The sequence below is a fragment of the Candoia aspera genome, chromosome 1, assembly GCF_035149785.1.
Source record: "Candoia aspera isolate rCanAsp1 chromosome 1, rCanAsp1.hap2, whole genome shotgun sequence".
NCBI lineage: Eukaryota > Metazoa > Chordata > Lepidosauria > Squamata > Boidae > Candoia > Candoia aspera.
The window spans coordinates 120677458-120691580 of record NC_086153.1 but is presented as its reverse complement, the minus strand read 5'-3'; the positions used below and the strand labels follow the sequence as shown (position 1 = coordinate 120691580).

The following is a 14123-nucleotide window of genomic DNA, read 5'->3' as shown; positions in this document are numbered from 1 at the left end:
CGCCCAGAATCCCGCAATAGGAGGAGATGGGAGGGGACAAATTGGATGGATGGATGGATGGATGGATAAGTAAGTAAGTAAGTAAGTAAGTTAAGTAAGTAAGTTGGTGAATGGAAATGAAGCTAGCTCTTGTTACAGTTTCATTCTCAATTTTGCATGTGTCAAAACCTAAAAGAGGAAGGCTTGGAAACAAACATGCATTACAACTTTTATGAAATCTGGGGTTTCCTTCATTTCAGGCAAGGACGACATGGAAATGTGTGAGCTGAGTCTTCAAGAGACTGGCTTGACTCGTAAGCGGGGTGCTGAAATTTTGCCACGGCAGTTTGAAGAGATTTGGGAACGCTGTGGCGGAATCCAGTACCTTCAAAGTGCAATCGAAAGCAAGCAAGCTCGGCCGACTTATGCAACTGCTATGCTGCAGAACTTGTTGAAATAAATAATTATTTTGCACCTTCTGAGTAACAGAGGAACTTTTAACATTCCATAATCATGTAGAGATGTTTAATATAAACAGATTTTATTAATGTGTCAATTTTAGTTTGTCCTTTTGATGTTTTAATTTGTGTAGTGAGCTCATTCATTCTCAAGATCTAAACTTTTGTTTCAGTCAATATGTTGTTTGCTTTGGGTCAGCATATGGTAATACCAGTAATACTGTAATATAGAGCAGGATTGGAAAATCTATGGCTCTCCTGTCATTGCTGGATTCCACCTTCTGTCAACCCCAACTAACATAGCCAATGCTGTGCAGTGAAAGTCCAACAGTAGCTGGAGAACTAGAGATCCTATCCCTGATGTAGCATAACACACTACCAACATATAGTTCAGAACTACCCAGAATGGCATTTCATCTTCTGTAGCACACCTCCCAGATACTATCTGGAAGATGAGTTCCAAAAGACAGAAGATGCAGTGTTTTCTTTACACTGGGCTAACTAGAAATGTGAGGCCTTAATGTTCTTAATATCTTATGCACAGAAGTTAAAGCAGACTTTTATAAGTTAAAAGACAGCTCTTCAAAATTGCTTGCAAACAAGCATTTTGGGAAAATGTCTTAAGATAGGTTGCCTGGTGTCATATACTGAGAATAGAAAAACTTGAGCCTGAACTGCTTTAGCATTTCAGAACTGAAATGGTTTGATGCACTTTTAAGCAGTTGTGCATGTGTTTTTTTTTCTTTTTTAAACTACTTTATTTTTTACAAAACAGGTTCCTTCAGACAATTCATGTGTAATTTCTGTCATAACTGTATGGGGAATCCTTTTTTAGTTGAAGTTAAATATAATTCACAGAGATGGTTTAATATATATCTCTGCAGATATTTAAGGCTAGAAACACAAGAGAAATAAGCTCCACGTATTATGCCAGCAAAGTTGAATTTGAATATAGGGGAGCTGAATTTGGTTGTCCTTTTGTGCTTCACTGAAATGAATATAGATTATGTGGATTTTTTTTGGCTCTTGATGAAATGGCAGAACCCTGGTATTTCTAATTACAGTATGCTGCTTCAAATGGCTTAACTTCAAAGTGTTCTAGTATTTTTTTTCTCCCAATCTAATAGGTCTTTTCTTGTTGCTAATCTCCCAAGTTCAGTTTTTGTGGATTTTTCTTCTTTTTTCCTTTCTTTTCAGCAGGGTTTCCTTAACAGTAATTAAAATACTTATAGCAATTATTTCTTTCAGACAGTTTTAAGTTGCCTTCAGTTGATGTTGCAAGATAATCTAATGTCAGGATAACAAATGTCAGCGTTATCAGTTTTGGGAGTTTGGGGGAAATTAAGATATGTCATCTAATAAAAAAATGCAGACCACACTAGGAGCAGCTTTCTTTTCTTTATTAGAGTAAAACACTAATTGCATTTCTCAGCTTTGATTTTTAAATCTTCAAATATCAATTTAAAAAGAAGAACGAGCTGTGTTTACTGTGGCTACTAAGTTTTGACCAGGTTGGGTATAAAAAAAACATATTCATAAACTTGAGTAGTAATATTACCCTGTTTAAGGTTCTTGAGAATGATCATCAGTTTATGTATTCACATGTGTAAATATTCTCAGATCCAAATGCACCAGTCCAAATGAATAGTGTAGGCAGCTTTGACAGCTTTAGGCTAAACTCAGTCTGTTCTCTTCCCCATCAGATGATCAGCAAGATCAGAATTGTTGAAACTAAAAATATATTTCACCAGTGAAAGTTCTTCAACTTGCAGTAGGGATTTCTGCTCCTTTCCACATCATTTGCCATTCCAGAAGCACTCTGACTGTCAGAAATAATTTTTCCAAATAATAAGGGTTACAGAAAAGAGTAAAAAGGGGATGTAAAACCAAGTCATGAGTGTAACTCTACTTAGGGTCCTTAGAATCCAAATGGATGTTTGTATCTCTTTGGTCTGGCTATAGAGTTCAAGAAACCAGAAATCATGCATATGTTTTTTCCATGTGTAGAACTTGACCCAGAGAACCCTCTGATCACGGTGACAGAATACGAGATTATGTTCCATTAAATACACAATCATTAGGTGAAAAACTTATTCTTGAATGCAGAAGGCAAGAAGTGTGTGTGGCCAGATAGTTTTCAAAATCTTCCCTGTTTGCTGAGATTGGACTGCATCTGTGGTTTTTCTTCCCCATTTTGAAATTAGGACTTACTCAACATCAGTCTTCCTACACAGCATTTTCTGCATTTAAGTTGTGTTTTCTCCAGTTTGTGAAAGAGCTGTTTGATGGGCAGTTGTGTTGGGAAGGGATATGCATCATCTGCCCTATCACAATCTTGTGCTCTTTCTCTTCATTCCTCAAAGCATCAGGCTTGCACAGAAGAACTTCTGGTGGGTCTAATGAAAAGCTTCCACAGGCTGTAGATTTGTAGATTGCTCACAAATCCCATAGTAAAAGCTCTCTTTTAAGAACTAGATAGGTTATGCAAGAGAAAGTTTATGCATATGCTAAATTCGTAGAGTTTTCTCCTTCAGCTACCAGTGTATCTGATGCTAACTTTCATTTTTGCATGGTTTATTAGATAATGCAGGTGCAAATACCAGATATGTGCCCATCTAGGTTGCAAGGTCTAGTTGACTTTGGCTGATCTCAAAAATCTAATCAGGATAAGACCTAATTAGTACTGGAGGGGAGCCAGGGAATACCAGGGCTATTGCCTAGATTGGGAAGGTAGGGGAAAGAAGGCGGTGATGGCAAACCACTTCCATATTGCTGACACAGAAATTACATGATATCACCAGGAGTTGAGCTTGACTTGAAGGACTTGACTTACACATAATATGTTCATCACTGATCAAACCCAGCTTGTTGCCTTGGTTCATTTGTTCTTTGGTTTCAGTGGGAGGCTACATTAAAGGCATTGCAGGACATTTGTCAAGTGCACCAACAGTGTTTTTATGCTGAAATATGAGGGGGAGGCTGCAAATTTTCTTGGAATAGCCATTAAGAGAGAAAGTTGTTTAACTTTTTGCTTGAAAACCATGCCTTCTTTGACAGTCCCCAGCTGTTTTAATTAAGGATGGCGATATCCTTTATGTGTGGAAATGCAACATGGAGAAATATTGATTGGAAAAGTTGTTTTCAAAGCCAAGATTGAGGAAAAGCTGCTTCGTATTGCTTCTGTAGCCAAATACAGAATTCTCTACAGTTGTACTGCCTTGTAAAACAATAGGCTGTGTTGAGTGACTGCTCAGTCAACTCTGTCAGAATGTCTTAGCCTGAATCATAGCTAAGGTTAAAACAGATGACCAGATTTTAAAATGACATTTAATATTTTGGATTAATTTGATTGTTCTAGATATGTCTAGTTATGTCTGCAGTTACTATATCACTTCATTAGCATAGTGAGATAACAGTTGGTGAGGAGTTGGTGACTTGATGCAAATTTTCCAAGTTCCCTGATAAAGGAGGAATTGGATTTAAAAAGATATATTGTTTTCTATATAATTTTTATTTAACTGCTGCCATTACCTCCTATTGACCTGCTTGGGGTTCCTTCAAATATACACTGTGTTAGCAAGTTTGGCAGATTAATATAGCATCTCCTTTTTGCCCCCAACATATAATCTGGCCAGAGATTTCAGCATCAAGATTATTGAAAATGCCTGTTTCTCCACAGAAGAAAAGTTAGAGACTTGTTGCTTATTTGTGGTCTTTCTGGTGTGAAAGTCCCAGAGGTACAAAAGTCGGTACACCTCCAGATAATACATTTACTTTGTACAGCTGTGATGTAGTTTGAAAGTACAGTGAGTGAGTGGTGATGGCAATTCTACCTATGCAGGCCATCATATTTGCTTGCATTTGCTAAAGGTACATACGTCTAAATCTCAGGATATAGCAATCCTAGTTCCGTGACCAAGTACATAGAGTAGCATGCAAAAGTTTAGGTACCGCTAATGAACTTCAATAGTTCAGTGTACTACATGGCACAAAATTCAACACAATTTCTTTCTACAAAAAACATACCTTCTACATGGTACAAAATTAAACTCAATGTCTTTCTACAAAATTGAAATGCGTACTTAAATATTTATGTGCAAATGTTTGCCAATTCAAAATAAGGAAAAGCTTGGACATCCTTTAAGTCAGTAATCGTGGCATCTCCTTTGATATAATAGCTTCCAAAGGTTTTCTGTAGCCAGCTAAGAGTCTGTCTATTCTTGCTTTTAGAATGTTCTTCCTACTCTTCCTTGCAGAGCTCAGAAATATTCTTAGATCTCACATGTACCACATGATTGACGGTCAATATCGTTCAATTCTGGGGACTACACCTTTTTTTCCCCCTTCAAGACATCATGCTTGATTTGGAGATATGTCTCAGGTAATTGCCTTGCTGAAATAACTGAATGTAGGATGTTAGCTTCATTGATATTTACTTGAATCCATCTTTCTCTCAAACTGCGCAATATTTCCTGTGCTACCAGTTGCCAAACAACCCCAAAGTATAGTAATGCCATCCCTGTGTTTAATAGTTGGCAATGTGCTCTTTTCTTCAAATGCTTCACCATTTTTGTCCAAATGCATCTTGTGTTATTATGGCTGACCAGTTCAATGTTCACTTCATCAGTCCAAAGCATTTTATTTGAAAATATCTCAGGCTTATCAAAGTTTTCTTTTGCATATGTGCGATGCTGACTTTTGTGATGATTTCAGTAAAAAGATTTCCTTCTGACAATTCTCCCATGCAGATAGCCATTGTATATGCAACAGTGTTCTATGGGCAGCTATTCCAGAATCAGCTAAACCTTTCAGCAGGTCTTAGCAAACCAGTGATTGTTGATAAGTATAACATATGGTAGATTTTTTTCTCTTCTTTTCTTTGTTTGTATTTTTAGTTTGTTTGGGTTTGTCTCTTTTTATTTTTTTTTATTTTAAGATTAAAGATTGTTTTGTTAATTATGTATGCATAAAATTTTAAAAAAACCTTTTAAGTAGGTCATTTCCTGTGATTGTGGGTTCTACAGGTCTGAACAGTTCAGACAGCTCTAGCAGAGATTTTTCTTGGTCTCCCAGTTCTCACCTTGACTTCAACAATTCCATGTAACTTCTATGTCTTAACAGTGTTTGTTAGCTGGAAATCATTAGCTGGAGGCACTTAGAGATTTTGCAATAGTCTTCCTCTTCTTTGTAATGTGAATTATCTTTATTTTCAGATGCTCACATACCTGCTTAGAGAGAGGTTGTTGAAAATAAATAGAACAATTATAACCTGACAGGTTAGAAAGATCAGAATATTTTTCACCTGTGGAATTGGAGTCTCCTGGCTAAATGTATAATAAATCTAACAAGTTAATCTCCTTTTTTGGGCCTTATTAACAACTTTATGGTTTTAGAAAAAGTAGCACCAAATCAATTAGAATGGTGTCCAAACTTCTGCACCTGCCATATTAATGGTTTTCTTATTTTGAATTGGCAAACAACTGCACAAAATACTTAGGTATGCATTCAAACATGCAGAAATATGTTGTGGTTAATTTTGTACAATGTAGAGTTGTGTCAGCTTCTGTTCCCTTAGTGATTCATTGAAACTTATGTTGACCAGGAGTACCTAAATATTTGCATGCAATTGCAGATATGCATATAACTAGCATTTCCCTGAACACCACAGGATCCTTAATGCAACTTTGGAAATGTACTCATCATCTGTAATTGTACCTCTTTTGTCTCTGGCTTATTTCCTACTAAACTGTTCCAGGTACTTTGTCAAATAACTTTGATTGTGTACTGCAAATTATAACAAAATAAATTCACTCTGTTGATCTTTCTGCAATGTTATTTATTTTAAAAAGAATGGGAATGCTTGGAAAATTTTTACACTAAGATTTGCTTTTTTCACAATGATGTACCACTTACAGCAAATAAATAGAAAACATTTGCTATTAAAGGAATATGGCTTTGAAAAACTGTTTCAAATCTTTGAAATAATAGGCTAAACTAAAAACAATCAAAAGTGGAATTTTGGAAGGATTGACATTTTTCTTTTAGAATTTTTTCTCAAGCTCTAATGCACTTTTCCTACAATGCCACTGAAGATGGTTATACTGTAAACAATATTTAACAAATGAATCAAGTTAGTAGTTACTTGCATAGCTATATTGAGAAAACATGTGATTTGGGAAAAAGAAAAAGCCAGAATCATAGTCTCTAATTTTAAGATGCTAAAAACATTTCCCTATTGCTACTATAACTAAAAACATTCATTCTTCTAAATAACCATACAAGATGGAAAAATAGCAGACATTTTTGTAATATGATACAGATAAAATTAACTAGAGATACAGAAAAATATTGTATGACTTCATTGAAATACAAAATACTCTTCTCCAAATATTTTGTAATTAATATTGGCCAATAATAAATTATGCTCATGAAAAATTAATTCATGTTTAAAGTGTAAACATTATTCTGCCACTTGAGTAGAAACTGGTATGAATAGATGCATACAAAAAATAGCTCTGAAACCAACCAACCAAAAATGAACATAATGAGCAATCATGAGTACATAGCCACCACGTATATGAAACGGGATATGACTAAATGTGTCCCTTAAGACAGTAACTCTTGGTTGTATCTTATGTCTGCAGTGGGAGCACCCCTAAGCCCAACTTCTTATCTCATGCAGATGACTAGGGCTACTAAATCTGGGCTGTCAAAATCTGGACAGCCACTAAAATGCAGCAAAGAGGTATCTGTGTCTTCTTAATGCAGCCCCAAACGCAGCATCAGCATATACAAATGATCCAAGTATATAATTTTCTTGACACTAGAGAATATTCAGGTGAAGTTTAACTTTTAGAGGGATAGGCTCCAAGTGGTAAACACCTTTAGAAAGCAATTGTCCATTTTACCGCTTAGACAAACTGTAATGCCTAACTGTGCATAGAAAGGAAGATGGTTCAGAGTACATAGATTATACCCAGAGCAGAAATGCACTTGATCATTAAAGGAGACCATCTGCTGGACCATAAGAAAGTAGGCAATGCGAAACCATAGTAAAACCCTGCCACTTAGAGCTCTCATTCTGTATTCCTCTATTTGAAGGTAATTGTGGCTTTGGACATACTGATTGTGTAGTGAAGGGAGGGGGGTGTTTCACTGGACTTGAGCTTCTTCAAAACTGATGATGCTGATGTTGATCATCTAAGGCATGGTTCTCTGCTGAAGTCAAGTTATGTCTTGTAAATCTGCACACATGCATTACTGCCTTCTTTCATCAAATGTATAAAGTATTTTGAAGCTTAATTTTGATTGTGCAGTTATTTAGTTTAAACCTAGATGTACCCATAGATAGTGTCCTAACAACAGATAGGTAGATAAGTCTTATACAGAACTGACAATTATATTTGTGCTTCAGTGTCTCTATTCTATTAAACTTGTATACTTCAAGATAATAGCAAGCACATTCTTCCTAAAGGCAGCTTGATATTTACAGGCAGATTCTTAAAAAAATACTTGAAAGATGCATTTGTCCAAATGAGAATAGTCATTATGATTTGAGTGAAAATTCTATATATGTATTTTTTAAACTGTAATTGATGCCATTAGTGGTGGGAGCTAGGGCTAGAAAAAGACATCTATGAAACATCATTATAAGTCTTGGATAGGTTTCTGGGGTCTACAGTATGATTCTCCAGTTATTACATTTGAAGGATTACTATATTACTCACCAAATATGTCACATTGATGCCTTTTTTTATTTTCAGATAGAATATCAATGTGAGTAATACTGGACTTTTGACTTCACAGCTAAGCTTAAAAGTAGAAAAAAATCATAAATACTGTACGTCTATTAAATACATTACATTTAGCATTGCATTTATGTTGCTATGGATGTTAATGATCAACAGTTTGGAGGAAACTAATTGCAGCAGAGATAAACTTCAGTTAGAATGTTCCATATTTTTCTGGGGAAGAAAAGATGGACTTTGTAGTTGTCCTCCTCCTTCCTGAAAGACTCCACTGACCTTGCATGTTATAAAAGGTCCTTTTCCTAAAGCACCTGTAGAAACAAAGTTCATGAAAAGAACTTACGGTTATTTAAGGTGGAATTCAGTGATGTACTTCTATCAGTGAAACATATTAGGGACATAATTCTCCTTCTCCCTTGCAGAAGTTTAATCTGCTCCATAGGCTGGAGTCCTCCAAAACAAGCTTTAAGAGTGGCAGAATGCAGGAAGGCGTGGGGTGGGGAATGAAAGTTACATTAAACAAATGAAGTCCTGCTTCTGCAATATTGGTGCCTGTTTTTGGAATATCAACTTCCTAAAAATTTCCAGAGTTACGTTTTTGAATGACTATTTATGCTTAAAATGTCCATTAGGACACGTTTTCATGGACCATAATTTCTCAGAGGAAAAAAAAAGCTTTCTGAGGACGTTGTTTAGGCTGTGAACTATATACAAAACTATATATGTACTACATGGAAAATATTAGTAATTCTCCTTTATTCTTTACTGCCCACTAACAATTGAGAATTAGGAGCACAATATGGGGCCCACTGCAATATTGCTAAACAAAGTAGCAGATCTTCCAATTTTGTCTTGGCTTATCAAGTAGAAATAAACAATGTCTCTCCATTCAGTTTTAACAGAATCAAAATTTCACAAGAGTGTGGAAAAAAAACACCCAGGAGGTTTCTGGGAAACTGGCTGATAATTCTCCAACTGGGAAGGGTCCAGCAATAACCTCTTGAGGAGGGGCTTACCACTGCCTTCAAGGCTGGTGGGACACCCCCTCTCTCAAAAAGCCTGAAGCCATCACATGAACCCACACTGTGGTCACCTCCCAGGCTGCTTTAATAACCGAGGAAGGGCCAAGAACTAACATCAAGTGGCTGGACTAATAGACAGAAGGACTTTGTCCACTTCCTTGGGCGTAACAGAATCAAACCAGATAAAGTTGCAAGACTGTTCCCCAAGCAACTCATTAGGATTGCCCAGTTGGAGTCCAGCTCCAGGCAAATCTGAAAGACTTTGTCTGCCAGATAGCATGAATATTCTTCACAATGGCCCTGAAGATGATCCTGTGGCCCAGCCACCCCCCACCCAAGAGAAGGTTATCCTAAACAGGGCCCCTGGGCAGCTATCGGCAGGCACAATAAGGGTGGAGAAATAGCAATATTTCTCTGCCCTTATCACCATGATGTAGGCCCAAATATGGGCTCTTATGAGTGTTTGATTGGGTTTGCTCTTTGTCTTTCTCCAATGTTACTCTAGGCATTGCTTCTGGCATTTCATCTCCCAGAGCTCTTTGGAAAACCACAGAGCACCCCAGGCATACAGAGAGGGGCCACATAGGAGCAGTCCAATCCAGGGCCTCAGTCACATGCCTATTCCAGCCTGCAGTGAAGGCCTCGGCTGAACTGACTGAAAGGTCCTCAGGAAAAACCCCAGCTACCTCAGGAACCCAGCAGGGTCCATCAGTTGTCTGGGGTGAGCCAATCTAATAGGCCCTCTCTCCCTGGAAAGGTGAGTGGTCCCAGCAAGTCAGAGGGCGACCAAAGGGTGATCTGCCCATGGCAATGGACTGATGTAAATATCCTCCAATACCAGATCACACTGTAACTGCCCCGAGAAAAAAAACAGTTCTAAAGTGTGACCTCCAGAATGCATTGTACCTTCTATCATTTCTACCACCCCAGAATCAACAACACCAAGTGGTAGGTCAAAGTCCCCAAGGACCACCAGCCTCTGGGACTCCACGGAGGGATGATGCTGGGCAGCAGGGAGAGCAGTACACCAGCACTAATCCCAACTATTCCTGAAGACCTAATTTAAGCCAGAGGGTCTCACATCCAGTTATCTGTGGGCCAGAGTCTCCAAGAGCCCTCAATGACTCATGAACGATAATAGCCACACACACCCTTATACTACATATAGCCAAGAAAACAAATAAATTACAGAACAAACCAATCTAGAGTTCTCACTTGAGGCACAAACAATCAGGCTGAAATTATTGTAATCTGGACATGTTATGCAAAGACCCAACTCTCTTGAGAAATCTTTAATATTGCAAATGGTAATAGAAAAGAGCAAAAGAGAACAACCAAGGTAGATGGACTCAACAACCACAGTGATGGGTGCACTGATGGAGCTGAAGAACTAGGTTAGGGACAGATCAACCTGAAGATATATCTATGTGGTTAGGAAAAGTTGACACCAATATGATGGCATATAATAATAAAGTGTAGCATGTGGCACACCACATAATCCTGAACGTAACTGCAGAAAATTTGCCCATCATTTAAATGGTATATTTTAATTTAGCAATGGCAAATAAACCTCACATGAAGGACTGATTCTAAGTTTAAGGAGCCACATACGAGTATGCAGGGTTTCCAGACATTACTAAGAATGCATTTGACAGTTTTTTAAAAAAAAAAATCACAAACCTTCATGGTCTCTGGAATTCAGACCTTCAGATGCTAACTTGTCAGTTTTTGTTTTGTATTCTGGGGCCTATGAGGAAAACAAAGGTTATATATTAAATGTTTACAATTACAAGCCATTAAACTCAAGACCCTTAAGAAACACAATATCAGAAGTACTATCAGATTATTTCACTACTGGGAATTTCCTGACATGAAGCTGCTGCGTGTGTGTCAAAAATTATTACAGTAGCTGGGTTAGGAGATTTTAATCATAGAACGCCAAAACCAATCTACTTGTATGCAAATGGTTGACTGTTTTTAAGGCCAATGGTACAACTCAGAGAAAGTACATTTTGAAGATGAATGAGAATTTGTGTATTTTACCATCATATTCTGTTTTGTTTATTATTTTGTAAAGTTACTTATGAAGAACTGATACAACACTTATACTACATGGCCCATTGTAAAAATTATGGATGGGATCATCATGATTGAAAACAGGATGGATTCTCTAGAATTATCTGTACTGCAGTGACAGAGGAGAAGGAGGACCTCTATAAGGCAGAATATGCTGGTTGATGGTAAGACTGCTGTAAAAGGCCAACGGGATGCGGGAATATATGAAGGGTTGACCTGCTTACCCCCCGCCCCTTTAGTCTTCATTTTGCATTTCCTTTGTAATGTAATTAATAAACTGATGGGGCAAATAATGAGGCACATTAAGCCACGCATCAGAACTTTTATGATATTGGATCATGTAGGTGCAGGAGACAATTAAAATATGGCTGCTAAAGCTACTGCTGCTTTATTCTGCAGACTTTTATTAGGTAGATTCTGGCTTTTGATAAATATTCTGTGTCTGCAATGAGGCGAGTTAACACTACAATGTAAAACAAAACAAATTGAACATAATCTCACATAAATGCATCTAGGTCAGGTCTGTATACTTGTTTTGACCAGTGGCATATCACTAGAGCTTCAGATAAAGACTCTCCAGTCCAGTTCCCAGAAAGCTTTTAATTGGAGAGGCCAGAGTTTGAATGGGAAACTTTGCTTAATGGCAGAGCACAAAATCTACATGCAAAATGTTCTCTTCCCACACTGAACAATCCAAAAAAGAGTAATGCCATTTGAAAATTGCAATAATTGCCACTACATTTATCCATGTCCGCAGTACCATTAATATTCATCATCAACCTTATCATAGAGAACCTACCTACACACTGCACCTCTTCCTGGAACCAATTCACATTTGCCACCGTTAACACACAGGGGAGGCTCCATTTCACATATGCTACGGCAAAGCAGACCATCTTTTCTTACATAACCAGGTTTGCAAAGACAAATTGCCTCTTTTGTCCAGTCATTCTTTAGGCACTGTGAGAATTCATCACATGCCAAGAACTTGCAAGGGTCTGCTTGATCAGCTGGAATAGAAGAGGAAAATCTTTTGAAATGAATTCATTGATGCAGGGTCACATGGACATGTGACCACTAGCAACACTATGGTTGCTAGAGAAAACATTTGTTCATCACAGCTACCTACCATTGCTAATATGTGAATGTGAAGCAATGGAGTGGAGTCCCTTCTTTTTGGCTTTCACAAGCTTCAGTGATATATTTGGTTCAGTAATTTGGTATTACTTTTATATATATTTTAAATATTTATCAGCCATCTTTTACAGCAAATGCCTTCCTGTGAAGAGGAGATGAGCAGTGCCTCCTTCACAAAACCTTTGGAGAGTACCACCTAGTATGGTAAGCACCACAGAGGAGACAGTCATCTGACACTTCTGGATGATTTGCCAAAATGCTTTCTCAGCTGGGCCATTCTTGTCCACCCTGGGTAATCCCACAATGCGACCAACTTAAAGCCTCCTTGGTGCACTCATCAGGATGTAAAGGACATGCTATGTGTCATTGCAAAGAAATGTGGAACCCAGCTGTTGCTGGCCATGGTGGGCTTTGTTCTGTAATATGTAAGGTCTACCCTAATTGTGCTGAAATTATTGTTCCTCTGTAATTAATATGATAGGTATTCATTCCTTAGGCATGCAACAAGAATTCACTGCTTTTGTTGTAGCACCAGATAAAAGGAGAATAACCCCCTAGCTGTTTCAATTTCATATTCTTGTCATTTGTTGCCTAGTAATTAAATTCTTGAATGAGTGCATTCATATTAATACTGCCTATATGCGGTGACCATCCAATTAAAATGGCATTATTTGTCCCTCCGGTGGGAGGAGATGGGTGGTGACAAATTTAATTAATTAATTAATTAACAACTATATGAAAGACTATGGGAAAAAAAATCCAAGTCGCAAAACTGGGTTAGAAATTGGATAGGCTGAAACACTATTGGGGGGTTGCAATAAATTCCACACTATTGTCTAAGTAGGGCATCAAATTCTGTAATGGTTGAACTATCCTAACAATAGTTGGACTTCATCCTACTGCATTTCCTGACAATTCCTTTTTCATGGAACTGTGGACCATTTGCCCGCATTAACGCAGGCGACAAGCACAAAGAGTAAGCTATTAATAGAAATCTAAAAGTACGGACGGAAGCAGTGTTTTGTGCAGTGGGGCAGGAGGGAGGTGGAATAGCTTGACATCAGTAGCACTCCCATAAAACACAGGCATTCTCCTGGATCAGGAAACTGAAGGGAGTTTTACAAAAATATCACAAGACTCAGTAGCATTTTAGACTGTGTTCCCAAACTCATCAAACATTCTTAGAATCTCTTCTGTTCTGGCAAAAGCTCGCTGGAACTATTTTCCATCCTGGGCTCCACAATGCAAGAAAGGGAAAAAATGGAAGTGAGGGCACAGCACTCTATAGCGTCAAACAGTAAGGAAACTTGAAGAGCCCTTACTTAACTAACTGGCAGCAATGCAACATTTACAGGAAAACAAGGCAGCATACCAGGAAGAAGCCTGTCCTGTTTTATATAGTAGGTCATGGGCAATGCCTTATGTCGATAGAAGCACACCTCTGACTTTCAGTTCTCTTCCCTCTTACAAAGATGTGCACTAAATCAGAAGATGCTTCAGGAAAAGCACTTTTAGTCCCTCAACTTCTTGGTTTCAGCATTTTGGTTGGGCTGTACCTTTTTCACTTTTCCTGGCAAGGGAAGGGAGCTCCTTGCAATTCAGCTGATTAAACGGTGAAGGCAGGATACATACTCTACATTTCAAGTGTTATCAGGCAAGGGGATGCCTGCAAACCTTTGTGGGTCCCACCCTGCCAAAGAAGA

At 37.9% G+C, this 14123-nt stretch overlaps 3 protein-coding genes across 7 annotated transcripts in view; 1 reads left to right on the top strand and 2 right to left on the bottom strand.

Annotated features, from left to right (window-relative positions):
- The window catches only part of MYO6 (myosin VI), a 108788-nt gene extending 102526 nt beyond the window's left edge, over positions 1-6262 (top strand). For all 5 annotated transcript variants that reach the window (XM_063312891.1, XM_063312882.1, XM_063312873.1 and 2 more), the window contains one exon: positions 240-6262. In XM_063312891.1, coding sequence (XP_063168961.1) covers positions 240-439 — 200 coding nt within the window. In that variant the 3' untranslated portion in view covers positions 440-6262. The remainder of the gene's footprint in view (positions 1-239) is intronic.
- The window catches only part of LOC134503995 (cytochrome c oxidase subunit 7A2, mitochondrial), a 410163-nt gene that overhangs the window by 361662 nt on the left and 34378 nt on the right, over positions 1-14123 (bottom strand). The gene's annotated exons all lie outside the window — the stretch shown is intronic.
- IMPG1 (interphotoreceptor matrix proteoglycan 1) overlaps positions 11285-14123 on the bottom strand; it is a 74209-nt gene continuing 71370 nt past the window's right edge. The window contains 3 exon segments of the mRNA XM_063297683.1: positions 11285-11418; positions 11508-11676; positions 12064-12293. Coding sequence (XP_063153753.1) covers positions 11285-11418; positions 11508-11676; positions 12064-12293 — 533 coding nt within the window.